The sequence below is a fragment of the Myotis brandtii genome, unplaced genomic scaffold (genome assembly GCF_000412655.1).
Source record: "Myotis brandtii unplaced genomic scaffold, ASM41265v1 scaffold2, whole genome shotgun sequence".
In the NCBI taxonomy this organism is placed as follows: domain Eukaryota; kingdom Metazoa; phylum Chordata; class Mammalia; order Chiroptera; family Vespertilionidae; genus Myotis; species Myotis brandtii.
In genome coordinates, this window is record NW_005357451.1 from 1631764 (window position 1) to 1659516 (window position 27753).

The window sequence follows — 27753 nt, forward strand, 5'->3', positions numbered from 1 at the left end:
AATGCTCCAATAAAAAAATAAAAAAACATAAGATGACTGAATGGATTCAAAAACATGACCCAAATATATGCTGTCTATAAGAGACCCACCTCAGAACAAAAGACCCACACAGGATGAGGGTGAAGGGATGAAAAAATATTTCCATGCAAAAGGAAACAAACAAACAAAAAAGCTGGAGTAGCAACACTCATATCTGATAAAGTAGACTTCAAAATGTAGGCCATCACAAGAGACAATAAAGTTCACTAAATAATGCTAAAGGGATTGATGCAACAAGAGGATATAACCATGGCAAACTTATATGTACCCAATATATGTACCCAAGTTTAAGAAGATTGAAATAATACAAAGCATCTTCTCAGATCACAATGGCATGAAATTAGAATGCAACAATAGTAAAAGCACTCAAAAACATTCAAACACATCAAGGCTAAATAGCATGTTATTAACAACTAGAAGCCCGATGCACAAAATTGTGCAAGGGGCTTGGCCCCCCTCAGCCACGGTGGCTGCCTCTGCCCCGGCCCCCACCACCATGGCTTTATGGAAGGCCATCCGGAAGGTCATCCAGTCTAATTAGCATATTACACTTTTATTATACAGATGAATGGGTTAACAATGAGATCAAGAAAGAAATAAATCAAAACCTTCCTGGAAACAAATGAAAATGAGCACACAGCAACCAAAAGTCTCTGGGACACAGCAAAAGCAGTCCTGAGAGGGGAGTTCATAGCACTACAGGCATACCTCAAAAAAAAAAAAGAAAAATTAATAATAATAAACTATTTAATCCTAAAACTTAAAGAATAAGAAAGAGAACAATGAAAAAGCCCAGAGTAAGTAGAAGGAATGAAATAATAAAGATCCGAGCAGAAATAAAATATACAGAGACAAACAAACAAAAAAACAATAACAAAGATCAGTGAAAACAAGGGCCGGTTCTTAGAAAAGATAACAAGATGGATGAAACTTTAGCCTCACTCATCAAGAGACAGAGAGGACCCAAATAAATAAAATAAATAAAATCTGAAATGAAAGTGGTGAATTAACAACTGACACCACATAAATACAAGGCATTATAAGAAAATACCATGAACAACTATATGCCAGCAAGCTGGACAATGTGGATTAAATGGAAAAATTCCTAGAAAAATACAATCTTCCAAAATTGAATCAGGAAGAATAAAAAAACCTGAAAGGCCAATAAAACTAATGAACTTGAAGCAGTAATCAAAAAACTCCCAGCAAACTATATACTATGCTTTAGTGAGAGCAAAATATTAGACCAATTAAATAAATTATATTGACTTAACAGTTCTAAGAATCTTAAGTAATCACTACTACCCATAATAGTTGTCAAATTATTTAGCACTATTATTCATGGCTATGTACCAGGCATTGCTCTACAGGCATATCTTTGTAGTGTGTGTATATGTGTGTATCTTTACTACAACTCTGAGAGGTAGATGTTAATAATTTCAATTTTCAGATTAAGATTCTAAAACAGTGGTTCTCAACCTTCCTAATGCTGCGACCCTTTAATACAGTTCCTCATGTGGTGACCCTTAACCATAAAATTATTTTTGTTACTACTTCATAACTGTAATTTTGCTACTGTTATGGATCGTAATGTAAATATCTGATATGCAGGATGTATTTTCATTGTTACAAATTGAACATAATTAAAGCATAGTGATTAATCACAAAAACAATATGTAATTATATATGTGTTTTCCAATGGTCTTAGGCGACCCCTGTGAAAGGGTCGTTCGACCCCCAAAGGGGTCGCGACCCACAGGTTGAGAACCACTGTTCTAAGATAAAGAAGTTAGATGACTTGCCTAATATCAAATGGCTTGCCTAGGTACACTGGCAATAGGCTCAAAATGGTCTATTTGGTATTAAAATAATTCAAAATGTTTACGTTTCTGTGTCACACAACTACAGCAAGTAGTAGATAGGTGAAGGGTATGAGCTGGACACTTTCATCAATTCCTAGAGAACTTTTCACTTGGATGTTAGAATGCGAATAAGATAGAAGCAATCTTGATTGCCCTGACAAATGATCTATCCAGAGCAAGGCCGCAAAGTCAAACTGTGGTCATAATTCTTGGAGGTCTTTTTCATGCCTTTTGATTTAGAAGGCCACAAGATTCTCTCAGCCTATTAGTATGGCCTAAATGGAAAGAGTGCTGGCCCTGCTCTAGCCTGACCATGGATGTTGATTGCTGTCTAGTTCTGAATGGCAGTGAAACCCTTATGACTGAATGTGAGAAAATAGTATAACAAAGTTACAGGAAGATAGAGCTGTGACATTTTGCATACATGGAACAAGGCTTTAAAAAATTAAAAAAGGTATAAGGGAGTGAAAAAAAATTTTTATGGATTACTCTTGATTTGTAATTGCTTCTAAATTATAAGTTTTCCTTTCTGGGTCAACTTTTAAAATTCAGAAATAGTTAATGAGGGCCTACTAAAAGCTCAATATGGTTTTTTAGTATCATTGATGTATGCAAGTAAATATAAAGATGCAAGCATCTTCCATATAGGAATATAAAACATTCATTAAATTGTAAATCTGATATTTACTTAAGAATATCAGACTGCTATATAAGATATGACATATTTTTATGTATAAATAAACTTCTATATTTCAGTTATAACTATCATTGTAATAAAAGTAAAGTTTCAATGAAATAAGTGGAATTCTTATCAAAGTTAGAAATATGATAAACTATTTCATTAATACCTAAATCTATCCAGAAAAATAAAAGTGAGTGATGACAATATTGGCATATGGCTGAACAATGATACTGAAAATATATTTGCATCACAGGTAGTTGATTTACAATAATATAATGCCCAGTTAGTGTTGCTCAGTGGTTGAGCATCATGAACTGGTTCGATTCCTGGTAAGGTCACATGTCCATGTTGTGGGCTCAATCCCCAATAGAGGGTGTGCAGGAGGAAGCTGATCAATGATTCTCTCTCATTATTGATGTTCTATCTCTCTCTCCCTCTTCCTTCCTCTCTGAAAACAACAAAAATATATTTTAAAAATAGTATTAATAGCTAAGTTCTTGACATAGGCATGGTATTAGCATGTTCATGTTTTGGAAATGCTTTTTATTTCTGCACATCACGTTATCTGTATTTTCCAATGTGGGAATAAGCATACTGTAAATCATTCCTCAGAATTGTCCTTGCTTAGGAAACTGGCAGTTACTTAGCAGTCATCTTTGACTTCATGTTTTACTTTAGATTTTTAATTTAATTTTTAATTTATGTTTTATAGTTATGAATTGCCATAAATTTTAATGCATTGTAACAAATTATAGAAATGGCCTAAACAATTAATATGCAAATATTTTCCTTTAGCACTTGTATGTTTAATTTTTGCATGCCTATTGAATAGCATTTTTCTTACAACTATATGATCTCACACACTGAAATATTTAAATCAATTAATTCTTGTTTTTGTCACTCCAAATCTAATCAGATTTTATTTATATACCAGAGGCCCAATGCATGAAATTCGTGCAAGGGGAGGTGGGAGGGGGTCCCTCAGCCTGGCCTGTGCCCTCTCACAATCTGGGACCCCTTGCTCCTTACAACCTGCTTGCTTGCTCCTAACCACCCACCTGCTTGTTCCTTACTGCCCACCTGCTTGCTCCTTCCTGCCCACCTGCTTGCTCTTTACATCTTGGTTTGTCACTTCTTAGCACTGCCGTGGAGGTGGGAGAGGCTCTCACTACCACTGCTGCACTCGCCAGCCTGTGAGCTCAACTCAGTGGGAGCGCACTGACCACCAGGAGGCAGCTCCTGCATTGAGCATCTGCCCCCTGGCGGTCAGTGTGCTTCATAGCGACTGGTTGTTTTGGTCATTCTGCTGTAACAGTCGCTGGGCTTTTATATAGAGAGACTAGAGGCCCAGTGCACAAAAATTTGTGTACTCAGGAGGGTCCCTCAGCCTGGCCTATGCCCTCTCGCAGTCTGGGACCCCTCAGGGAATGACCACCTGCTGGCTTAGGCCCACTCCCCGGGGGATTGGGCCTAAGCTGGCAGTCAGACATCCCTCTGGCAGCCCAGGAGCCCTCAGGGGATGTCCACTTGCCAGTGGGGAGCAGGCCTAGCTGCAGTCGGACATCCTTAGCGCTGCTGAGGAGGCGGGAGAGGCTCCCACCACCACCGCTGTACTGGAAGCCACCAGCCTGGCTTGTGGCTGAGCAGAGCTCCCTCTGTGGGAGCACACTGACCATCAGGGAGCAGCTCCTGCATTGAGCATCTGCCCCCTGGCGGTCAGTGTGCTTCATAGCGACTGGTTGTTTTGGTCATTCTGCTGTAACAGTCGCTGGGCTTTTATATAGAGAGACTAGAGGCCCAGTGCACAAAAATTTGTGTACTCAGGAGGGTCCCTCAGCCTGGCCTATGCCCTCTCGCAGTCTGGGACCCCTCAGGGAATGACCACCTGCTGGCTTAGGCCCACTCCCCGGGGGATTGGGCCTAAGCTGGCAGTCAGACATCCCTCTGGCAGCCCAGGAGCCCTCAGGGGATGTCCACTTGCCAGTGGGGAGCAGGCCTAGCTGCAGTCGGACATCCTTAGCGCTGCTGAGGAGGCGGGAGAGGCTCCCACCACCACCGCTGTACTGGAAGCCACCAGCCCTGGCTGAAAGCAGGTATCTGGGATTTATTTAGCTTCTATAATTGAAACTTTGTTGCCTTTTGCAGAGTCCACAGCCGGCCAGAGCAGGCAGGAATCTTGGATTCCTCCATCGCCTGGGCAACCAAGCCTCCTGCTTGCTCCAGCTCAGTATCTGCTGGCCGCCATCTTGGTTGCGTTAATTTGCATATAGTCACTCTGATTGGCTGGTGAGCGTGGCTTGGGCGTAGCAAAGTTACGGTCAATTAGCATCTTTGTCTTTTATTAGTGTAGATTACTTTTAAATATTTGTTTCTGGGTATTGAGGCTGATAACTTACTTGCTTTGTATTTCTTTTTCTTTTTTAAAAAATATATTTTATTGACTTTTTACAGAGAGGAAGGGAGAGGGATAGAGAATTAGAAACATCAACGAGAGAGAAACATTGATCAGCTGCCTCTTGTACACCTCCCACTGGGGATGTGCCAGCAACCAAGGTACATGCCCTTGACCGGAATTGAACCTGGGACCTTTCAGTCCATAGGCTGACTCTCTATCCACTGAGCCAAACTGGTTAGGGCTGTATTTCTTTAGTAATATATACGTAGAGAGCTTTAAAATTTGGTCAATATTTTAAATGTTTGCATCATATAAAAATCTTATCTAGAAGTTTTGTGCATTAGTGTGTGTTAGGCTATTTATTTATTTTGAAATATCCAACTTAAATTATAAAAAACTATTTCAAATTTGAAATAGCTCATTCTAACTAAGTTAAGGACATTGTTGATCAGAATATAATTGGTTTAATATGCTGTCCATTGTGGATAGTTAATATATAAATGTGTCGTGCTCAGCACAGCCAAGGGTGAGGCTGGGGGGGGCAGTGAATGATTAAAGAAGACAGACAAGAGAATAAATCTGGGGCTAGATGGGACACTGTTCTAGGATGGAGAGACAGTGCCACAACCTGCAAGCTGAGTCTTTATTTCATAGCCAGATTCCACAAGGCAAGTAAGGGCATCGTCAAGATGTTTACAATGTTCTCACGAGTTTCAAATCTACTCAATTACTTGCACTTGAACTCTATAAAGCTTTGTTTTGCTAGCGCTTGCTACACCTCCTGCAGCCTATATGACTTAGCCACCTGGGACCACTGGTTCGGACCATAATGTCAAGCTTACAACTATAGCCTTTGGCTATAATTGTGCTGGGAGGGCTTTGCCCTCCACACTGGGACTTACACTTGGCTTCTCCATGAGAGGACTGTGCCCTCTCATTCGTCCGAGGCTTGAACCTGTCCAAATGCTGGAGCCACTCTCCCCATATTAAAAAAAAAAAGATAATTCTTGATAATGTAGTAAGATCAAATGAGGAAACTGAGACTTCAAAGGGGTGGGAGTTGATATTAAATTCAAAATAAGGCTAGAAGTGGGATTACTGGGTCAAATGGGAGTTCCATTTTTAATTTTTGGAGGAAACTCCATACTTTCTTTCCACAGTGGCTGCACCAGTCTGCATTCCTACCAGCAGTGCACAAGGGCTCCTTTTTCTCCGCATCCTTGCCAGCACTTGTCATTTGTTGATTTGTTGATGATAGCCATTCTGACAGGTGTGAGATGGTACCTAATTGTCGTTTTGATTTGCATCTCTAGGATGATTAATGACTTTGAGCATTTTTTCATATGTCTGTTGGCCTTCTGTATGTCCTCTTTCAAAAATTGTCTATTTAGGTCCTTTGCCCATTTTTTTTTAATTGGATTGCTTATCTTTTGTTAAATTGTATGAGTTTCCTATAAATCTTGGAGATTAAACCCTTATCAGAGATAACATTTGCAAATATGTTCTCCCATGCAGTGGGCTTTCTTGTTTTGTTGATGGTTTCTTTTGCTGTGCAGAAGCATTTTATTTTGATGTAATCCCATTTGTTTATTTTCTCCTTAGTTTCCATTGCTTTAGGAGTTGTATCAGTAAAGATATTGCTATGACGAATGTCTGCTATTTGCTGCCTATAGCTTCTTCTAAGATTTTTATGGTTTCCCATCTTACATTTAAAACCTTTATCTATTTTGAGTTTATTTTTGTGTATGGTGTAAGTTGGTGGTCCAGTTTCATTTTTTTGCATGTATTTGTCCAATTTTCCCAACACCATTTATTGAAGAGGCTGTCTTGACTTCATTGTATGCTCTAGTCTCCTTAGTCAAATATTAATGAGCATAATGGCTTGGGTAGATTTCTGGGTTCTCTGTCCTCTTCCATTCGTCAATATGTCTGTTCTTGTTCCAGTACCAGGCTGTTTTGAGAACAGTGGCTTTGTAATATAGCTTGAGATCTGGTATTGAGATCCCAAGAAATCAGAAATGCCAATCAGAAAGGATATATGCACCCCTATGTTCATAGCAGCACAATTTGCAATAGCTTAGATTTGGAAACAGCCTAAGTACCCATCAGGAGATGAGTGGATTAAAAAAAAAACTGTGGTACATCTACCCAATGGAATACTACACTACTGTAAAAAAGAAGGAACTCCTACTATTCGCAACAGCATGGATGGACTTGGAGAGCATTATGCTAAGCGAAATAAGCTAGTCAGAGAAAGATAAATATCACATGATCTCACTCATTTATGGAATATAATAAACAACATAAACTGATGAACAAAAATAGAGCCAGAGGAAAAAAATATTTTAGAATATAATAGAAGCAATCCTGTTATTAGTAGATTTTTAATATTTCCTACAATTTTTGTGATATTATGCTATATTAGTACATTTTGGGTTATATTATAATATTTTTCTTGAAATATTAATGTTTATTGCATGTAAATGTCTAATTATTTTGTATCTACAATGTGGTAATAGATTTTGTATATTATGAAATTATATATATAAGTAAATTCCACATAAGCCATCCTTACTGTTATTTCCTCCCATTAAAAGGGAAAATTGAAGTTACCATGGTATTATCATAAAGTTTCTATAATATCAAATATAAAGACTAAAAGAAGTCATTCAAGCTAACATTTTCAGTGTACAAATATAGAGGAACTAGAAGCTCAGTGCATGGATTCATGCATGGGTGGGGTCCCTCATCCTGGCCTGCACCCTCTTGCAATCCAGGACCCCTCGGGGGGATGTTGGACTGCCTTTGGCCTGAGGGATTTAGCATTGCCAAAGCAGCAGGAGGCCAGGGAACAGTTCCAACTTGGGCAGGGCACAGCTCCATTGCTGCTCATCCCGGCCCCACTGTGCCTGCCGCCACCGCTGCCATCTCCCAGTAGTGCTGTCACGGAAGCGGGAGAGGCTTCTGCCACCACAGCTGCGCTTGTCAGCCGTGAAACCGGCTTCTGGCTGAGTGGTGCTCCCTCTGTGGGAGCCTATTGACCACCAGGGGGCAGCTCCTGCATTGTGTGTCTTCCCCCTGGTGGTCAGTGCGCATCATAGCGACTAGTCGACCGGTTGTTCCGGTTTTCCAGTCATTCCGGTCCTAAAGGTCGCTTAGGCTTTTATATATATAGATGGAGTCCAGAGGGTTTAGGTGACTTGCACAAGACCCTAGAGATAATAATGGCAGTTCCACATCTGTTGTAATGCTTTCATGCCTTTAATGATGCTCTTTTTCTTTACTACTAAATATTTAGAAAAGGAGTTTTCCATGTTTTGGAACACATATATGTTTCTAATACTTAAGATTTTTTAATATAAGAAACTTTACAATGTCTTTCTTCATGCTTTAAAAAATATATATTTATTGATTTTAGAGAGAGAGAAACATCAAATTTTGTTGTTTCACTTATTTATTCATTCATTGGTTGACTCTTGTATGTGCCCTGACGGGATCGAACACACAACCTTGGAATATCAGGACAAGGCTCTAACCAACTGAGTTACCAGCCAGGGCCTTCATGATTTTTCATTGTAGACATAATGGTTTTATTTTAAATTATATAAACAATTAAAATGGCAAGGTCAAATGAAGAATTATTTGATTTAGAAATCATGTCCACAGTGCTTTCTTTTCAGACAGTTGTGTGCTGGTAAATATTTAACTGGCTGGGCCTTAGGCTGGGAGTGGATGTCAGATCTGTAGTTTTTGCTGATTTCCATAGTGTAAACACTCTCACCGTGGCCTATTTCAAGCCACCAACCTGAGATCCTCAATGTGAAGTTAGGAATTGACACACAGTTCCTGCTTAGAAGCTGGTACAAGTTCGTTCAAGCACATCACTGCTTTCAGATCCCAAATTATAGACTAGGGATCCAATTCAGGATATTTTTATCTCACTTGGGTCCTGATTTTCATTTTATGTACTTGTACACACACTCATACCTACATTTGACTCCTGAATTTCATGTTTTTGTCTGTATTCTCTTTAAACCCATATCCTTTTGTACATATATTAAAAGTACTACTTGGAGTTATGGATGTTGCTCATAGGAGCATGTAAACCTTAACATTAACCAGTACATTTCAGGAGAAAAATAAAAGGAATTTTCTGACAAGATGTGTAAAATTTGGGAAAAATCCCCTGCCTTTAACTTTGACTTGAGGTCCTAAATAATATGACATACTTCCTTTAGGGACATCCTTTATCCATATATCACACTCCTACTCACTCCTTCAAGGAATAAAGTTGTAGCAAAACAATGCCATTTAAAGTAGAAATCTTGAAAAATAAACTGTAAACTTCCAGTGTAATGTTTTAGAGGACGGAAACATCTTGTATTTATTGAAATTTTTTTCTGGAACACAACTTAGACTTTCTGCAATCTTCCTAGTCAGAGGTGATTAACAACCGATTTTAGAGCACCAACAATTGCACAATGTTAATGTTTAATTAGCAAAAGGGAAGCACCTGTAGTGTGGAGGAAGAGACTCTAAGATTAGATTATACACATTCAGGTTGTAACAAAAGACAAATTAAATGAACATACTATTTATCTTCAGGGAAAATATAGTTGCTAAGTTGTTAGATAGCCCCAACTCCTGGGAAGTACAAGCAGTAAGTAATCTTTTGCATGTAAATTTCATTGCTGGCTTTTAACCAATGAATTCCAATGGGGAATGTGTGAGTTTTCCTGTCCTTTCAGCACAAAGGCAGGCTTGTTTGTGCTTGCGACGATTAGACAGAGCTAGCCCACCTTCAGTTTAGTATGTCATGCTTTGCACTTGGCATGTTAGCTCTCACCCCCTACCCAAAATGATTTGCCCCTTACCCTCAACAATTTCTGTCCTTCATCAGCCTTCCTGTGTTCAACTGGGGGAGATTATTCAAAATTCTTTTTAACACCTTTTCTTTGCTGCTATTTTCACATTTATAATTATCATTTTACTAAAGTATAAAAAGACCTAATATGATTATTCTTGGCAGGATGCCTAAGGTGAAACCCTGTTGTATTTAATGTATAAATTATAATGTGTGCAGCTGGGAAAATGGTTTTGCAAAATGCTCGTGTATCCACATAATTTAAACGAAACTGTCAGAGAGTTTGTACTCTTTAGAGGCTAATATTCATTGAAAAGCATCTCATAATATGTTATATCTGAAGGGTAAATGAATAGTTTAAGTTAAATGCAACCAGTAACTTTCTGGAAGACAGGAAGAGAAAGGATACAATAGCCTCTCAGCAAGGGCTTAGGAAAATACAAAACCCCTTCCTTCCTCAGTTACTTTGAAGCTTATTTAGAATGATTAATTTTCCTGTGGTTTAATGTAAATTGAGAATTAAATAGAAACTGTGTTACCTTGCTGACCTCGCTTCCCCAGGTTTCAAGCTAAACTTGTTGATAGCTTTCCTAACCAAGTGCATTTCAATTAGAATCAATCCTTTCATTTAAATAAGAAACTAAAGGAAAATATTTTTCAGTTTTTTTATCTTCTTAATTTTCAAAAAAAAAGTTTCATTTCTAAATTTAGATTTCAAAAATATTCAGTGTGCTTCCTTCCTGTTGCACTAATTGATAACCCTATCACCTGTTAATTTTGGTATTTTAAACAAGTTCTGGGAGACTTCAAGAGAAAATCAATATATTTGGGTCTTATTTCTACCTCTAAAATGCGAAAGGAATCTCACAAAAATGCACCTTATGAAGTATCCTGGCAAAATGTTCAAAATAATTATCTTAACCCTCCCTCCTTTTTCCCCTTCTCTTTTTCCCTCCTTCTCCCCTCCCTCCCTTCCTCCCTCCCTCCCTCCCTCCCTCTCATCCTTCCTTCCTTCCTTCCTTCCTTCCTTCCTTCCCTTCCTTCCTTCCTTATGTTTTATTTGTACCAAGAACTACGTTAGTCACAATAAATAAGATATAGTCCCTGCCATCAAGAAACTGAGAGTCTAGACATATAGCTATATTCTATTTACATTTAATTTTTGCAATAGGCAGAATAGGGCAAACTGCTTCCTTTACCATGGCGCTGAGATGGATTTCATTGACATTTTTACAATACCTGAAAAGATGAAAGTGCTGTGCACATGTAGAAAATGCCTTGTTGCTCTGAAGCTGGAAGGAGGGTTAGAGTAGGGTCATCCTCAATTCTATCATGAGGTTGATTTTTCATTGCTCTCAGTACACTCCATTGATGGGGTTAAATTGCCAAAAGTGTTTAAGAACTTCAAATCCTCTGACATTTTGACCTCGCTAAATATTATTTTATCTCAAAAAGGAGATATGCAAATTACATTGACTTTATTTTTTACCATTAAAGAAAATATATGTTATAGTTATGGGGGAATGTGCCATTGGTTTAGGAAAATATTCTTTTTTTATAGGAAGAGTTTATTCACATTGGGTGAGGGGACGATAGAGGGAAATAGAAAAGTAATCTGCCAGATGTTGGATTTATTGTTTGTTTACTTAAATACAGTAAAGTAGAAGGATGTTTTGATGAATTGAATGCTGGAAGTAATAGTGTTTTTTATTTAGAACAGCTAAAAATGGGAAATAAAAGAGCTTTAGGGACACCTCTGTAAAAAAACATTATCAAAGAAATTGTATGGTGCAACACACCATTACTATACAAATTGAAAACCTATTTAAAATTGGAAAATTCTGCTCAAAGATGCTTACACATTGGTTGTTTCTTTCTCTTTCTTGTACATTATTTTATTATGGAGGATTTTAGAAAGATGAGTTTACAATTTCTCATAATTCCTTGAATCAATAATGTTGGTACTCATTTAGCAGATGATGAAACTGAAGCATAGAGTGGTTGAGTTTCACATCACAAATGAAATCAATGATACAGATAAATTCAGAGTTTCTGAGTTCACAGTCCCTTGCTGGACTTTTGAATTGTGTGGCCTTGTGGAAACCATAATATAAGAAGAAAAATAACTTTTTAGAAAAGCATGCTAATAATGTATCAATGCTCCAGTGCAAGCATGTCAAACTAGCAGCCTGTAGGCCATATGTGGCCCACAGTGAATATTTTTTGCGGCCCAGCCAATATAAGGATATATAAGAAACATCTTAATAAAAATTTTGTAACAAATTTTTTACAATATCCTGTTTTACATACTAATATATAAAAACCATGGATCATAACAACCAGTAACAACCAAGGCTCGACCAACTGGAAGTCAGCCCCAGCACTGACTGCTGAGGGGGCTGCGAATCAGGGCCAGAGAGAGGCTTTAAGAGAGAAGCAGGGACTGATCCATTGCCTCTGTGGCAGCTTTTGATCAGCACTTGCCTCTCTCTTTCTCTCCCAGTCTGGCCAGCAGCTGTGCCTCCATTTCTCTCTAAGCCTCCACTGGGGCTGCAAATCAGCTCCGCCTTTCTGATCAGGCCCCGGTGATAGGCCCAGAGATGCTGATTGGCATAGAAACTGACCAATCGGAACCAAATTGGCTGGCAGAGGAGGGCAGTTGGGGGCAAGATCAGGCCTGCAGGAGAGGGCAGCTGGGGGCGAGATCAGGCTGGCAGGGGAGGCCAATTGGGGGCAACCAGGCTATCAGGGAAAGGCAGTTGGGGGTGAGATCAGGCCAGCAGGGGAGGGCAGCTGGGGACGAGATCAGGCAGGCAGAGGCAGTTGAGGGTGAGATCAGGCCGGCAGGGGAAAGCCTTTGGGACAAGATCAGGCTGGCAGAAGAGGGCAGTTGTGGGTGATCATGCAGGCAGGCAGAGGGGTTGGGACAATCAGGCAGGCAGACAGAGGCAGTTAGGGGAGATCAGGCAGGCAGGCAGGTGAGTGGTTAGGAGCCAGCAGTCCCAAATTGCAAGAGGGATGTCCGACTGCGGGATTGGGCCTAAACCAGCAGTCAGACATCCCCCAAGGGGTCCCCAATTGGAGAGGGTGCAGGATGGGCTGAGGGAAGCCCCCCTCTGTGCACGAATTTAGTGCACCGGGCCACTAGTCCTATATAATAAAAGGATAATATGCAAATCTACTGCCAGTCTAATTAGCATATTTCCCTTTTATTAGTATAGATAGAGGCCTGGTGCATGGGTGGGGGCTAGCTGGTTTGCCCTGAATGGTGTCCTGGATCAGGGTGGGGGTTCCCTTGGGGGTTGGGCAGCCTGGGCAAGGGGTCTGTGGTGGTTTTCAGGCTGGCCATGCCCCCATTAGGATGGGGGTCCCCACTGGGGATGGTGCTGGCCTGGGCAAGGGGCTGGGGCAGTTTTCAGGCCAGCCAAGCCCCCATGGGGTGAGGGTCCCCGCTGGGGGGGCGTGGCCAGCTGAGTGGGGGCTGAGGGCTGTTTTCAGGATGGCTACACCCCCTTCAGGGTGGGAGTCCCTGCTGGGGTGCCTGGCCAGCCTGGGTGAGGGGCTGACGGCTGTTTACAGGCCCCTCCCTCAGCGGCTGGACCAAACAACCTAAGCCTCCTGTGCTCAGGTTGGCTCCATGCCAGCCGTCCATAGGCCCCTCCTTCAGCGGCTGGCCAGGGCAGACAGGAAGCTTGGGGTTCCCCTGGCGACCCAAGCCTCTAGCACACTCTGACCTGCTCCATGGCTGCCACCCACAGGCCCCTCCTTTGGCGGCCGGCCCAGGCGGGCAGGAAGCTTGGCTTCCTCCGTTGCCAGGGGTGATCCAAGCCTCTCACCTGCTTTGCTGGCACTGTGGCCGCCACCATCTTTGTGCCACTAATTTGCATACTCCTGATTGGCTGGTGGGTGTCACAAAGTGATGGTCAATTTACATATTTCTCTTTTATTAGTGTAGATGAGTTGCTACTATTTATCCATGTAGAGCAGAACTTTTAAAAAAAGATCATAAATCAGCTTGGAAACTGTCTTCTGTATTTCTTTTTTTTAATTTATATTTCATTGTTGACTGTATTACACAAATCCCCAATTAAACCCCCCTTTGCACCTCCACCCAGACCTTCATATCACTAATTGAATGTGTGCTCTAAGACTGTATCCCTAAACATAGAGGTTAATAGTGATTGACTTCCTAAATGCCTTGCTTAACTTCTAAGCTCTCTTGAGTTGTGATATTAATACCCTGCTCCTGCATTTTCTGATTGACATTCAAACTTGAAATTTTAACTATAGAGATCACCATGGGACTATACACAGACTGACAATTATCAATGGGACTTCACTTGCCATACATGAAAAACAATATTTAGGCTTGTTGTAACAAGCTCCCTAATGCTAGTACTAAAGTGCCCTTTGTGCTAAAGAAAGCTTTTGCTATGATACAAAGCAAAAGGCAGTGACCTTACAGAAAAATAGCAGCAGTTTCAGCAGGTTATACTGAAGCCTTCCTAAGGCAGTGAAAATTAGCAAGATGTTTTCCCAGGAACCCTAATACCTTAAAGATATTCCATAAAGAAAATGGTCTAGGGTCAAATATTATGCATAGCAGATAGTGAATTGACTTACCTAGCTGGAGTAGAAGACTCATTTAAGAAATAATTGGAGAAAAGGGAAGAAATGTATTAAGGCAGGTATCTAGACAAAGGCATTTAGATTTTATTTTATAATATGCAGTCAGGAAATATTGAATGTTCTAGACTCAGTAAAAGATTATATAATGAAAGAGATGTTTCTCCAAAATTCATAGCACAGTTTATATAGAATGGATTGGAACAATGAAGCCACCTATTTAAAATAACTTGGACATGAAGTGATGAGGGCCTGAATTACGTTGCTAGACATAAGAATAGATAAAGATGGAAATTTACAACGTATATCGCACTGGAACCAAAATATTAAAGATTGAAGATGAAAGGAGAGAATGAGGGAGAATCAAAATTATCCTTAAGTTTATAGTTTTGGTAACTGAAATCATGCCTGTATCGCTAGCAAAGCAAGGGAAGGGAGGTGTGGAGAGTGGGATTTGGAGAGGCATATGTAGGATATATCCAAAAGAATGGATAACTTCTTATCCATTCCCTTAATATTAGAAGTTTTACATGGTGATATACTCTTTGAATTCAAGAATGCCGTTATTTTAAAACATGTGTCTGACATTGATATGATATGCCTTAGAATGACAAATATTTATTTAATTTGATTTATTGTAAGATTTACTAAGGTGTATTAATTCCACTGATGCTAATATGAATTACACAAGCAGAGCAAAAAGAGGCTGCTAAGAATCCCAGTCATTCGTCAGCATGTCTTTTATATAATCTTTGTTAATTATACTAAGAATTGTATTAAAATTCAATTTATGACAAAGAGAGATCTTGTTTAAAGGTCCTGACACGAGCCTAGAGCACATTTAATTTAAATAGGGAGCAGAGTCAAGTAAATGAAGTATAAAATAGCTTCACAGTTATACTTTCTATCAAGTAAGTAGTCAACCTTTAAATTGTTTATTATATCAGATTTCTTTTTTTATTGAAGGAAAAACAGAAATTCAGGGTTAGCAAGGAAATTAAACATGACCATTTAAAATAATAGCTCTACTATTTTTATATGTGATAAAATACATATTAAGAAAATATTAAAATTATCAGTTAGCATGTTACTGCAAAGTTTCAATTTTCCAAAGAGATGTAACTCTGTTATATATGTGTTCACTAGATGATAATAAATAAAATAAAACTAATAAAACAAGAATATTAAAAACCAAAATAAAAGCTATAAATAATTCAATTCATTACAATTATAATATTAATGCATAAATCTGAATTGTTCTACATGATCCTTGACATTGTAATATGTGACTCATTAATAAGTAGAGGATTTCCTTCATCCTCTGAACACCCTACATTAAAGGTACTTTCCTTATCTTCCCTGGCTGTAAGTGAATGCTGATGTTGATACTTTCAATATATCCAAATTTAAGTTTTGGATGTGCATATAGGGACTAAAGTATGGAGTGAATAGTAATGGAATATAAATGACCTTGCCTCCAGTGCGGTTTTTGTTCCTTGTATTGATAGCTACTAGAGACATGATGAACCACATTTTAAGTTCCCATGAACCAAGGGCTGATTGACGCCCAGTTTAACATAAGCACCATTTTATGAGAGTTACCATAGTGACAAGGTTCCAGTTATCAGCTTGAACAATTTCATATATGATTAATGTTAATTGCCCATTTTGCATGGATGACTTCTGGCTTGCTGAATTGGTTGCTACTGGCTTTGATCTGGTTGGGAATACAATCCAGTGCAATAGTTAGAAAAGTGATCAGTTTGCCAACACTGAGAGAAGATGGATTCAGGTTGCTGTGAGGTCAGAGTTTGTTTCTCTTCATAAACACTAAAAGGTCAAGTAGAGTTTAACTACCATTGGCATCCTTGAAATGTTGTAATAAATGCCAGACCTAAGAGGTTATTATTAATCCATGATGCAATTAAAAGACTTTCCATTCTTTCAAAAAGATTCATTTAATTTAACAGCACATTTAAAGAGTAGCATTTTTACAGTCAAGTAAACAATTCCTTCAAAGTGAGTGTTATTTGTTGTTTTCATGGCTTCTAATGTAATCCAAAAAAATGACACATTCAGGAACCATTCCAAGGGATTTTAAATATCAGTGATAGCTCTGAAAAGTAAACCCCAGGTCATTATTAACAGCCCACTTCAGGAATCCAACTTCAGTGGTCTTTACAAGTTGTTGTTAATACCTGCTTTAACTGCCACTCTATCTTCAGCAATTTGTTTAGTTTGTCCTAGAATGTTACAAGTGTTTCTTTAAAGAATTTTAAGCCAAACTTTCATTAAAGAGGATGACATGACTTGTGATTTCTCACTAAATCATGTGTGACCATATGGTTTATATTAACTATCTTGAAGACTCATGACATCATTAATGAATTTACTAACAAAATATTTTTCTTTGAAACAACAAAATCACTCACCTAAGTTACTCCTTGATTCATATATAAATGACTGATGACATGAAATAAAATTTCAACAGTGAAATGTCATAATCTTAATGAGCAAAATATCAGCTATTACAACTTCAAATAAATATATCATAGAATGTATCATATCCTGTTGACAACAGAAGACCTACTGAATTTCCCTCTTAGGGAACTGCCAACTCTACAAAGTATATAAATGGCAAGGTAGCACTTTATAATTCACTTCAACTGCGGAAATATGAAATGCTGTGGATATACTATATTTCAAGTTGGATTATTCTTTAATCTCACGAAGCTCAGATATTATTTCATTTCTTCTAAAGAAGTTTGCAGAAAAAAGAGTAAAATACATACCAAAGTAAATTTGGTTAAAAGATAATCTGGACCCAGAGAAAATAATGATTCTTTATGTTACACACAATATTGATTCTATAAAGCTGAATGTCTCAAAGATTTAGCTGAATTATTTAATTAAAATTTTGCTATTTCATGGGGTTGTTTTTCTTGTACTTTAACAACGTTTGTTTGTGGTGTTATGGGTGATAAATCCACTGAGCCATTTGGGTGGCAAATTTTAAAAAGAGGCCTATTTTATTTTACAGAGTACAAATAACCTTGTAATTAAACTGAAAACAAATAATTGCCAACAAGCAATTACCATTTAATTAAAGAGTAATTACATGGTTATTTATACTCTATAAAATAAAGCATTACTGAAATCAGTAATGCAATCAATATTTTAGCAGAAACAGGATGCTGCAATGATGGAGCTTTCAACCCATGCTAATTAAATTGTCATCTAAAAAACAGTTTTCTGGTTAAATCACCACATGTTTATTTGTCTTGATTAATATGTAAATATATGCCTAATGTTAATAGAGCTCTTAAAGATCAGAAGTATGGCAGGATTATCTATCAAGAAGATTTTTACCAGCATTCTATGGAGCTCTCTATAGTCTTTCATCATGCTGTCAGGCTTGTGTTCTTTGAAAGGAAATGCAAGAAATTTAGTGTTAGGAATATCTTACTACAGAGGATCATTAGGTCTAAAAGTAAAAATGAAACCATCTTACATTAGTATGGAACACTTTCACAAACTTGATTCTAATTAACTTATTCTAGGGGCCCAAGTCTTCTTGTAAAAATGAAAGCATCTGAATGAGAATTTTGCTCACCGATAAATCTAAACTAGTTTGAAGTGGATATCACATAATCATACTCACTAAAGAGTTAATCATAAATTTTAAAGAACAGGTCAAACACAAATCTTTATCACTAGCCATAAGCTCCTCAAAGGCAGAAGCTGTTCTACGTCCTTACAATATATCAAACAACAGACCAAAACCCTTAACCTTGTCAAGCTTACATTTTAACCTTTGTGACTCTCATACCTAGTTCTAACACCAGATTCATACTGAATGGGCACCTAGTACATATTCCTTTACTGGATGATTGAATTAGTAATATTGTCACTGTATATGTACAACTCCAGAGATTTTTAGTCCTTAAGCAGGTGTTGAAGTTTGTAGAACCTCTCACACATGAGATAGTGGCAACTACCCTTTAACCTTGTATATAATCAGATTTGAATGAAACATATTTTGAAGGTTCTATAATGGCTGTAGAATCCAAGACTTAAAAGCAGTTATTTGATGGACTATATAATGCAACTAGCTTGAGATTCATGTGGTCACGGAGAGTAGAACAATGTAAGGAATATTTGGAAGTTGTAGCAACAGTGAGATAATATTTCCTGTCATTATTAATGAACTAATTTAATTAAGCATTTACTGAATCCTACTGTGTGCGAGACACTATGAAAATTCCTTAGGATTCAGTGACAAAACCAGAAATATGTGCTGCCTTAATGGGACTTACATTCTAGTTGGGAAGGCTAACAATCATACCAACATAAAAAAGTTATACACTAAAAAGAATGTTAGGATGAAGAATAAGGTTTATGGCATATGCAGTAAATACAATGAAGCCATTTGTGATCTAAGCCATGGGTTTTCCAATATAGATCTGATGGTGGGAAGTTTGACCAAGTCTTTTAAATATTGATATGTAAGATAGAACCACCAGACTAAGGGGCCTCCAATGCCTCCCAAGCCTGTCAGCTTAATGGAAAAGAGCTACGTCAAACAGTGAGATGGACCAAGAAATTTGGATGAGAATGATTTAAACCGTATAGCTTTCAAAGTGTACTGTCAATGGCCGGCTCATAATATGGAAGTAGAGGGAGCACCAGGCTGCTTACTTCTGGATATAGCCCATCTGAAAGTGATCATGACCATGAAGACAACACTGAAATGTTTACAATGGAAAATTACAAAGAGAAATCAGGTGGACTTGAATAAAGTTAGTAGGCTCAAGTTCTGACAAGTAGAAAGACCCAAAGAAGCACTTAAAAAGTACAGATTTGGTGAAGATTATTTAAAAAGCTAACATACCTTCTTCGAATGACTGGATGTTCTCTGATTAATATTGTTCAGTGATTTTGGAACTTTAGGGCACTTCAAGTAAATAGCATATTTCTCTCATCACTAGCTATAAAACAGAGCAAGGGCAAACAAGATAACAACACTGAATTAAATAAAATAAATTATGGCCCAGAATCAAGTAGAAAGAGGGAGAGGAGAGTCAGTTTATAAAATTGAAACATTAAATGAGAAAAACAGACTCTTTTGTGCTAGACTGATATACAATATTGATGTACAATGAAAGAAAATAACACCAGCAGTATATGAAAAATGAACTGGGTAATGGTACCTCTGTGTAAGGTTGCTAGAAGTTGTCTTCATTTAAAATCAGAGTTTCTCTTACATTGATGGAGCGCTTTGCTACTGCAAAATTGATAGAATAAGATTCAACTTAAATTTCTTTATGAACCAAAAGTCATTTTTGGAAGTGTTCTTTATCTGAACCTCATACATTTTTGTGACTTGGGTTATTTAATGTAGTATTTTTTGCAGTATTTTATCAAAAGAACTCTTATTCAATTTTGCAAACTGCATTTCTACTAAAAAGCAACAGCAATATATTAGGCAACATTTGAAAGTAATATTTGAAATATATTGAGTGACTTGAGAATGACTTGATGCTATAAAGAGACTTATGTATCTCTTCATTGTAGTGACAGCTTCCAAATGATGTATTCAGTATACTGACTGTATTAGGGTACAAGATGAAGGCCAGGTACTGATTTTCTATTTCATTATTTTATGGATTAACATTTGCTACTGCAATTCCTGAACTGTTCACACTAGGGTGAAGAATGTGCAAGTGGACTAGGTTAGGTTAATGTTATAAGTTTAGCCTCAACTCATCAGTTAAAATCACCAATCAACTTGTGAAAGAAGACAGCCTAGATTGCAAAGGTGGTAGCTTTTGCTAGTACAGCCACTCCAAGAGAGTGCACTGCTAGTGATACAGCCTGGTTTTAAAAAGTTGGAAAAAAATCCTACTGAGAGTGGGGGTCTTTTGTTCCTTGTGTGCTCTGGCAGCTGTGGAAATGCTAATAAACATCAGTTCATACTCTATATCTCTCAACTCTTTACCCCTTACCTCTGGCATGCTGGACAGAGACTTAATCACTTCACAGTCCATACAATTTTAACTCTGTGAGTTACTATCTCAGATCTCAGTAGCATGTATTAATACCAGGGATCAAGTGTAGCTTTAACAGCAGGGGGTAAGTGGGTTTCTCATAACAGGTAAACTGTATTGCAAAGTGCTAGCTTATAAATGGATTCTAAAATAGAAATTGATCTTTTATAGTTTAAATTTAGTGAGAAGGAAAATACTGGTCTTTTAGTAATCAATGAACATAGTCTTTAATATAAAATTCTATCAATCTTGCCAATTAAGATTTAGGAGGCAAATGTAGTAAGCAATTGTATTTGCAAAAAGGGTACATTTTTAACCTGATCTTTGTTTGTCTGTTTTTCAACAGTTCAAGGCCTGGCAGGCCTCCTAAACGTTCCTTGGGAGTGTTGCAGGACAATGCGCGCCTTCTGCCACATTCAGTTCCAGGCCTCTTATCACCAGGACTTATCACTCCCACAGGTAATAAAATCCATCCCATGATCTGCCTTGTCTCTTTATGCTGCTCAGCATTTGAAATAAACTAATATTGATCTAACCGCTTTGTCCTTCAGAGCTTTTCAAGATTTACTAGAGGTTATGTTATTGAATTTTTTGAGTATTCATGTAAACAGTTTTGTTACTCTAGTGACTCAAATCAAGTGGATATGACTTAAAAAACTAATTATTTTCTTGCAGAAAATCACTTTTAAAACTTTATTTTGTGTATGTATGTATGTATGTATGTATAATTATGTGTGTTGGGGAAGGGGTTTAGGGGAGGTGCACTGGCCAAACTAGCATTGTCTCAAATCCTTCTAGGATTTGATGCAGCACACGTGCTTACTTAAATGTTTCAGTAAAATTTTTTGTTTGCTTGTTTTTCAAGGGTTCTGAGCATCTGTGAATCTTGTACAAGATACTACTCCAGGTTAAAAAGTAGAAAGAAGATGCACTTCTGGTATAGAAACCTTATGATTAGAAAAGAAGAAAGTGCAAGTTGTCATTGTCTTAAATCATAATTCAGTGTTTTTCATTGAACACTGATAAACAGCGCTCCCATAAAAATATCTCATAAATTAGCATTGAACTTTTTTGATTTTCTAAATAATAACCTAAAAGTATACAAAACACTTAAGCTTAATATTTATTTAATTAAAACTTTAAAATCATTAGAGTTATGTGGTAGAAACTGAATTTAATAACAATGAGATCTTTATAAATTAAATGATACAAATATTTACAAAGCACTTACTGTATTTTGGGTATTAAGTCCTAGATAATGCACAATTACAAGTAACATTCTTTGTCATAATAGAATTAGGGAGAAGGACATTTAAACTAATAATTTCTTTAAAGTGTGGTAGGGACTATAATGCAAGTATATACAAGGTACTATAAGATCACAGAAAAGGGAGCAACTAAATCAATTTGGTAAATTGGGTAATACTCAGAGGGATAGGAACTTTGGCTCTATGTCTTATAGAATGAGTTTTAGACAAATGGAGAATCAAGGGGGAAACATTCTAAGCAGAGAGAATATAAACAGATATAAATTGATGAGAAATAGCTTGGTGTGCTAGGGGAAATGACAATTAATTTGAAGATACAGGAGCAGAGATTTGAGGTTAGAGACTCATAGGTGATATGGTTAGAATAGAAGGGGTTGGAAAAGACAACTTATGAAGTTAGCCTTTTATTTATTATGTTTAGCCTTCTAAGATTTTTCCTATAGACCACTGGTTCCTAAAGTGTCTTTCAAGGACTTTCCTTACTGGCTGACATGAAATAGGTGAAGTACTTTTTTTTCAGGTTTCCCATTTCTGCCTCAATTAAAATTTTACATGTTCTAATTCATATAGGATTTCCTTTAAATAAATAAAAAAGTTGCTCTAAGTAAAAGGAACCACTGCTAAAGTAACTGAGTAAATATTCTAAAAACAATTAGTATAGAGTAGCAGTTCTCAACCTGTGGGTCGCGACCCCTTTGGCGGTCGAACAACCCTTTCATAGGGGTGGCCTAAGACCATCCTGCATATCAGATATTCACATTATGATTCATAACAGTAGCAACATTACAGTTATGAAGTAGCAACAAAAATAATTTTATGGTTGGGTCACAACATGAGGAACTGTATTTAAAGGGCCAGGAGGTTGAGAACCACTGGTATAGAGGGTTAATTGCAATGAAGGCAATAATGGGAAGGAGATCAGTTGCTATAGTTAAAGGCCGGAATACTGAAGACCTGAACTAAAGATAATTCAATTTAGTGGAAAAACGTTTCAGGTTGGTTTAGTAATTAGTATTAATCACATCACACTTGGTAATTGATTAAAATATAGGGTGAGAAGATGAAATATAGGATGATTCATGTCTAGTCTGGGTGGAAAGCTGGATAATGGTGACGTTAGCTAAGATAGAGAATTTAGGAAGAGACTCAGGCAATGGGGGTTAGATAATGACATTTTTATTCTTTAAGTACTTACAAACAAAGTCTAATACAAGAAGAAAGTGTATATGAGTAATATAGAGGGGATAACGTGCCAAGAATGTATCTTGGTGTTCAATAACTGATCATCTATTTCTTGAAAGAGACTAGAAATAGTAGCCTGCAAATAATCATATCTGTGTCCAGATTTTGAGGGAGTACATACATGAAATAAAAAAGAATTTAAAAATTGCCTTGAAGCTAATATATTATTGAGTAACTTTAGTACCCTATCTATTGAGGAAAACCTGTTAAGTTATATTGAGTTCTTATTATGTACCAGGCATGGGTGCTAAGTGTTTTATGTGTATTTTATGGAATCTCATAATAGCCTTGTGAATAGTATCTTTATTATTCAAGTAAAAATTTATGGCTCAGAGAATTTAATTGTTTATGATCAGAAAACAATTGAGTGGCAGAACTGAGTTTCAAACCCAGGTCTTTTAACTACAGAGCCAATACTATTTTGTCATCATCATGATATCTTATAGAGCATGTAAAAATCCAGTGTGAGGCTTTCATCTGTTCTTACTTTACTTGGCCATATATGCTTCACCCCCTAACAGATAGTGGAGCCTTCTTCCTTAGATTATAGCGTTCCCTCCTACAATTTGGATTTACCACAAAGAAACCCATTGAAACAAAACTCTTTAATTTTTAACCTATGCTTGTACCCAGAATCTACACATATAAAGAGGTAATATGCTAATTTGTCCTTGATGGTGTCCTCGTAACGACCTATTTGCATATTGATGTGCACGCAGCAAGGGGTGGGTGGCTGGAGCCAAATTCCCGGGGTTCTGAGGAAAGCGTCTAACAGGAGCCCAGACTGCAAAGAAGGAAGAGGAAACAGCCACGGGGAGCTCTTTCAATTCCCCTTCATGGACACTCTACCCCAGCCCCCACACCCCCAGGGGGATGGATGAACACTCTACACCAACCCCCGTACCCCAGGGGCATGGGGAGGCTGGCAGGATGGGGAAAAGAGCCAGCCTCGAGGGTAGCTGCAGCACACACCACCAACTCCTGATCTCTTCCCCCACCACCCCCGCCAGGGTACCCACAGCAATAGCACGCCAGCAACCAACCATCAGCACTCCCAAGGCACCTGGGGCCTGCGGCCTGCAGCTGCCGGGCCCCCTCCACTGGGGTCAGGCACGCCTCTCCTCCCTACAACTCCAGACCTGGGTGGAGGCAGGCCTGAGTGCCCCCCCAGTGTCAGACCATCCCCCCCACCCCAGCAGCAGTGCTGTCTCTGCAGAGGAAGCTCGCTGAACCTCGCAGGGGGCGCGGCTATACCCGCCCTCCTAGTCTGCCTGGCTCCACCCTGGCCCGACCCCCACCCCACTCCAGGAGATTGGAGCCCCTCCCTGAGCAGGTACAGCTGTGAAACAGCCACGTGCAATTTAAAGAATGGTGCCAAGCAGGAAGGTTTGACAGTTACTCCCCCTTCAGCCTCACTGCCCTCCTAGTGCCCCCCTAACTCCTTGTCTCCCACCAGTGCCTCCAGGGATGACCACTGCTACAAGGCTTCTGGCCAGAGCCTGCCCCTCTGAGGCCTGTGGAACCCTTGCCCCCCCAGTGTCAGACCATCCCCCCCACCCCAGCAGCAGTGCTGTCTCTGCAGAGGAAGCTCGCTGAACCTCGCAGGGGGCGCGGCTATACCCGCCCTCCTAGTCTGCCTGGCTCCACCCTGGCCCGACCCCCACCCCACTCCAGGAGATTGGAGCCCCTCCCTGAGCAGGTACAGCTGTGAAACAGCCACGTGCAATTTAAAGAATGGTGCCAAGCAGGAAGGTTTGACAGTTACTCCCCCTTCAGCCTCACTGCCCTCCTAGTGCCCCCCTAACTCCTTGTCTCCCACCAGTGCCTCCAGGGATGACCACTGCTACAAGGCTTCTGGCCAGAGCCTGCCCCTCTGAGGCCTGTGGAACCCTCTGCAAAGCTTCCATAACTACTGTCCCAGGAAACAATCATGCCCTCCTTCCCTAATCAGCACCTGCTACCTGCAAGGGTACCTGTGGGCAGTTGGGGGTGAGCAGGCTGGCAGGGGGGGCAGTTGTTGGGGGTGATCAGGCCAGCGGGGGGGCAATTGGGGCAATAAGGCTGGCAGTGGGGGGGCAGTTGGGGGTGATCAGGCTGGCAGGCAGAGTGGTTAGGGGTGATCAGGCAGGCAAGCAGGTGAGCGGTTAGGAGCCAGCGGTCCAGGATTGTGAGAGGGATGTCTGACTGCCAGTTTAGGCCTGATCCCAGCAATCATACATCCCCCGAGGAGTCCCAGCTTGGGGAGGGTGCAGGCCAGGCTGAGGGACACCCCCGTGTGTTAGAATTTCGTGCACTTGGCCACTAGTCTATATAATAAAAGCTTAAGCAACCATTACAGTGGAATGACCAGAACGACCAGTCACTATGATGTGCACTGACCACCAGGGGCAGATGCTTAATGCAGGAGCTGCCCCCTGGTCGTCAGTGTGCTTCCACAGGGGGAGCGCAGTTCAGCCAGAAACCAGGCTCAAGGCTGGTGAGTGCAGCAGCGGTGGTGGGAGCCTCTCCTGCCTCTGTGGCAGTGCTAAGGAGCAGTGAGCTGAGCAGTAAGAAGCAGCGAGCAGGCGGGAGGTAAGGAGTGAGGGGTTCCAGACTGCAAGAGGGCGCAGGCGGGGCTGAGGAACCCCCCACCCCCAGTGCATGAATTTCGTGCACCGGGCCTCTAGTGAAATTATAATGATAATGTGGGGTAAGGGGGTGAGAAGAGATTAATCAAAGAATTTATATGCATACATACATAATCCATGGATACAGACAATAGTGCAGTGAGTGCCTGGTGGATGCAGGTGCAGGATGGAGCAGGTCAATGGGGAAAAAAGGGACATCTGTAATACTTTCAACAATAAAGATAAATTTTAAAAAATGAAAATGAATTCAGGCATATCTAAGTATCAAAATCCACATGACAGGTTAAATTATTCTTTCATTCATGTGTATAAATATTTTATTGAAATGAAAACAATGTGATAGAAGATGAGATATGTAATTGATTGTGAGATAAAAGGACATTTATTTGAAATTACTATGAAGTATATTCTTATCCTATGCAAATTCTCATTTGTGAATATACTTCATGATTTTAATAAAGTATTACAAAAATAACATTAAGGTTTTAAATATCTTATTGTTTGAGAATAAATTTAACTGTTAAAAAAAGAAAACATACTGAAATGTTTTGAAATTTCTCTCAGATGGAAATAAAAGTGTCAGAAATAATGATAATAATGACCAAGGGCTGTAAACAAATTTAAACCAGAGTTGTAAAATATCTATTTAGCAGTACTAAAAAGTGTAAGTAAATGTCATATTTTTATTTCTGTTCTTTTATGTTTTTTTCTGATCTTGATTTAAAAAAAACAACTTTATTGTTGAAAGTATTACATAAGTCACCCTTCCTCCCCCCCCACCCCCCCGCCCATTGACCACTTCTAGCCTGCCCTAGGCCATCACCATCACCCTATTGTCAGGGCCCATGGATTATGCATATATTCACACAGGTACTTTGGTTGATCACTTCCCAACACCCACCCAATCTGCCTTGGGTCTGAGATTCAAAAGTCTGTTGCATGCTTGAATGTCTCTGGATCTATTTTGTTCATCAGTTGATTTTGTCCATTAGATTCCTCATATGAAAGAAATCATGTGATACTTGTATTTATATGATGGACTTATTTCACTTAGCATAATACTCTCTAAGTCCCCCCATGCTGTCTCAAAGGGTAAGAGATCATTCGTTTTTACAGCTGCATAGTATTCCACATTGGAAACACACCACAGCTTTTTTATCCAGTCATCTAATCATGGGCAGTTGGGCTGTTTCCAGATCTTAGCTATTGTAAATTGAGCTGCTATGAACATAAAGGTGCATATATTCTTTCTGATTGATGTTTCTGGTGTCTTAGGATATATCCCTAGAGTGGTATCACTGGATCAAATGGCAGTTCCATTTTTAATTTTTTGTTTTGAGAGAACTCCATACTGTTTTTCATTATGGCTGCACCAGTCTGTATTCCCATTATCAGTATACTAGGATTCTCTTTTCTCCACATCCTCACCAGCACTTATCATTTGTTGATTTGTTGAAGGTAGCCATTCTGAAAAGTGTAAGGTGATATTTCATTATCTTTTTAATATGCATCTCTGTAATGATCAGTGACTTTGAGCATTTTTCAATATGTCTCTTGGCCTTCTGTATGTCCAATTTGGAAAAGTGTCTATGTAGGTCCTTTGCTCATTTTTTAATTGGATTGTTTGTCTTCCTTTTGTTAAGTTGTATAAGTTCCTTGTATATTTTGGCTATTAGCCCTTTATCAGATGTATCATTGGCAAATATGTTCTCCCATACAGTGGGATCCCTTTTCATTTTGTTGGTTTCTTTTGCTGTGCAGAAGCTTTTTATTTTGATGTAGTCCCATTTTTTTTTATTTTCTCCTTAGTTTCCCTTCCCTTTCCTTGGAGATGTATCCACAAACATATTGCTATGAGAGATGTCTAAGATATTGCTGCCTATATTTCCTTCTAGGATTTTTATGGTTTCACAACTTAACATTTAAATCTTTTACCCAGTTTGAGTTTATTCTTGTGCATGGTGTCAGTTGATAGTCCAGTTTCATTTGTGTTTTTTTTTTTTTGTGTGTGTGTGTTTTGCATATATCTTTACAATTTTCCCAACACCATATTTATTGAAGATTGTCTTGACTCCACTGTATGCTCTTATCTCCTTAGTCA

At 38.9% G+C, this 27753-nt stretch overlaps 1 protein-coding gene across 3 annotated transcripts in view; it reads left to right on the forward strand.

Annotated features, from left to right (window-relative positions):
* DACH2 (dachshund family transcription factor 2) overlaps positions 1-27753 on the forward strand; it is a 717141-nt gene that overhangs the window by 297488 nt on the left and 391900 nt on the right. For all 3 annotated transcript variants that reach the window (XM_014538871.1, XM_014538872.1, XM_005865261.2), the window contains one exon: positions 20862-20974. In XM_014538871.1, the coding sequence (XP_014394357.1) occupies positions 20862-20974 (113 nt within the window). The remainder of the gene's footprint in view (positions 1-20861; positions 20975-27753) is intronic.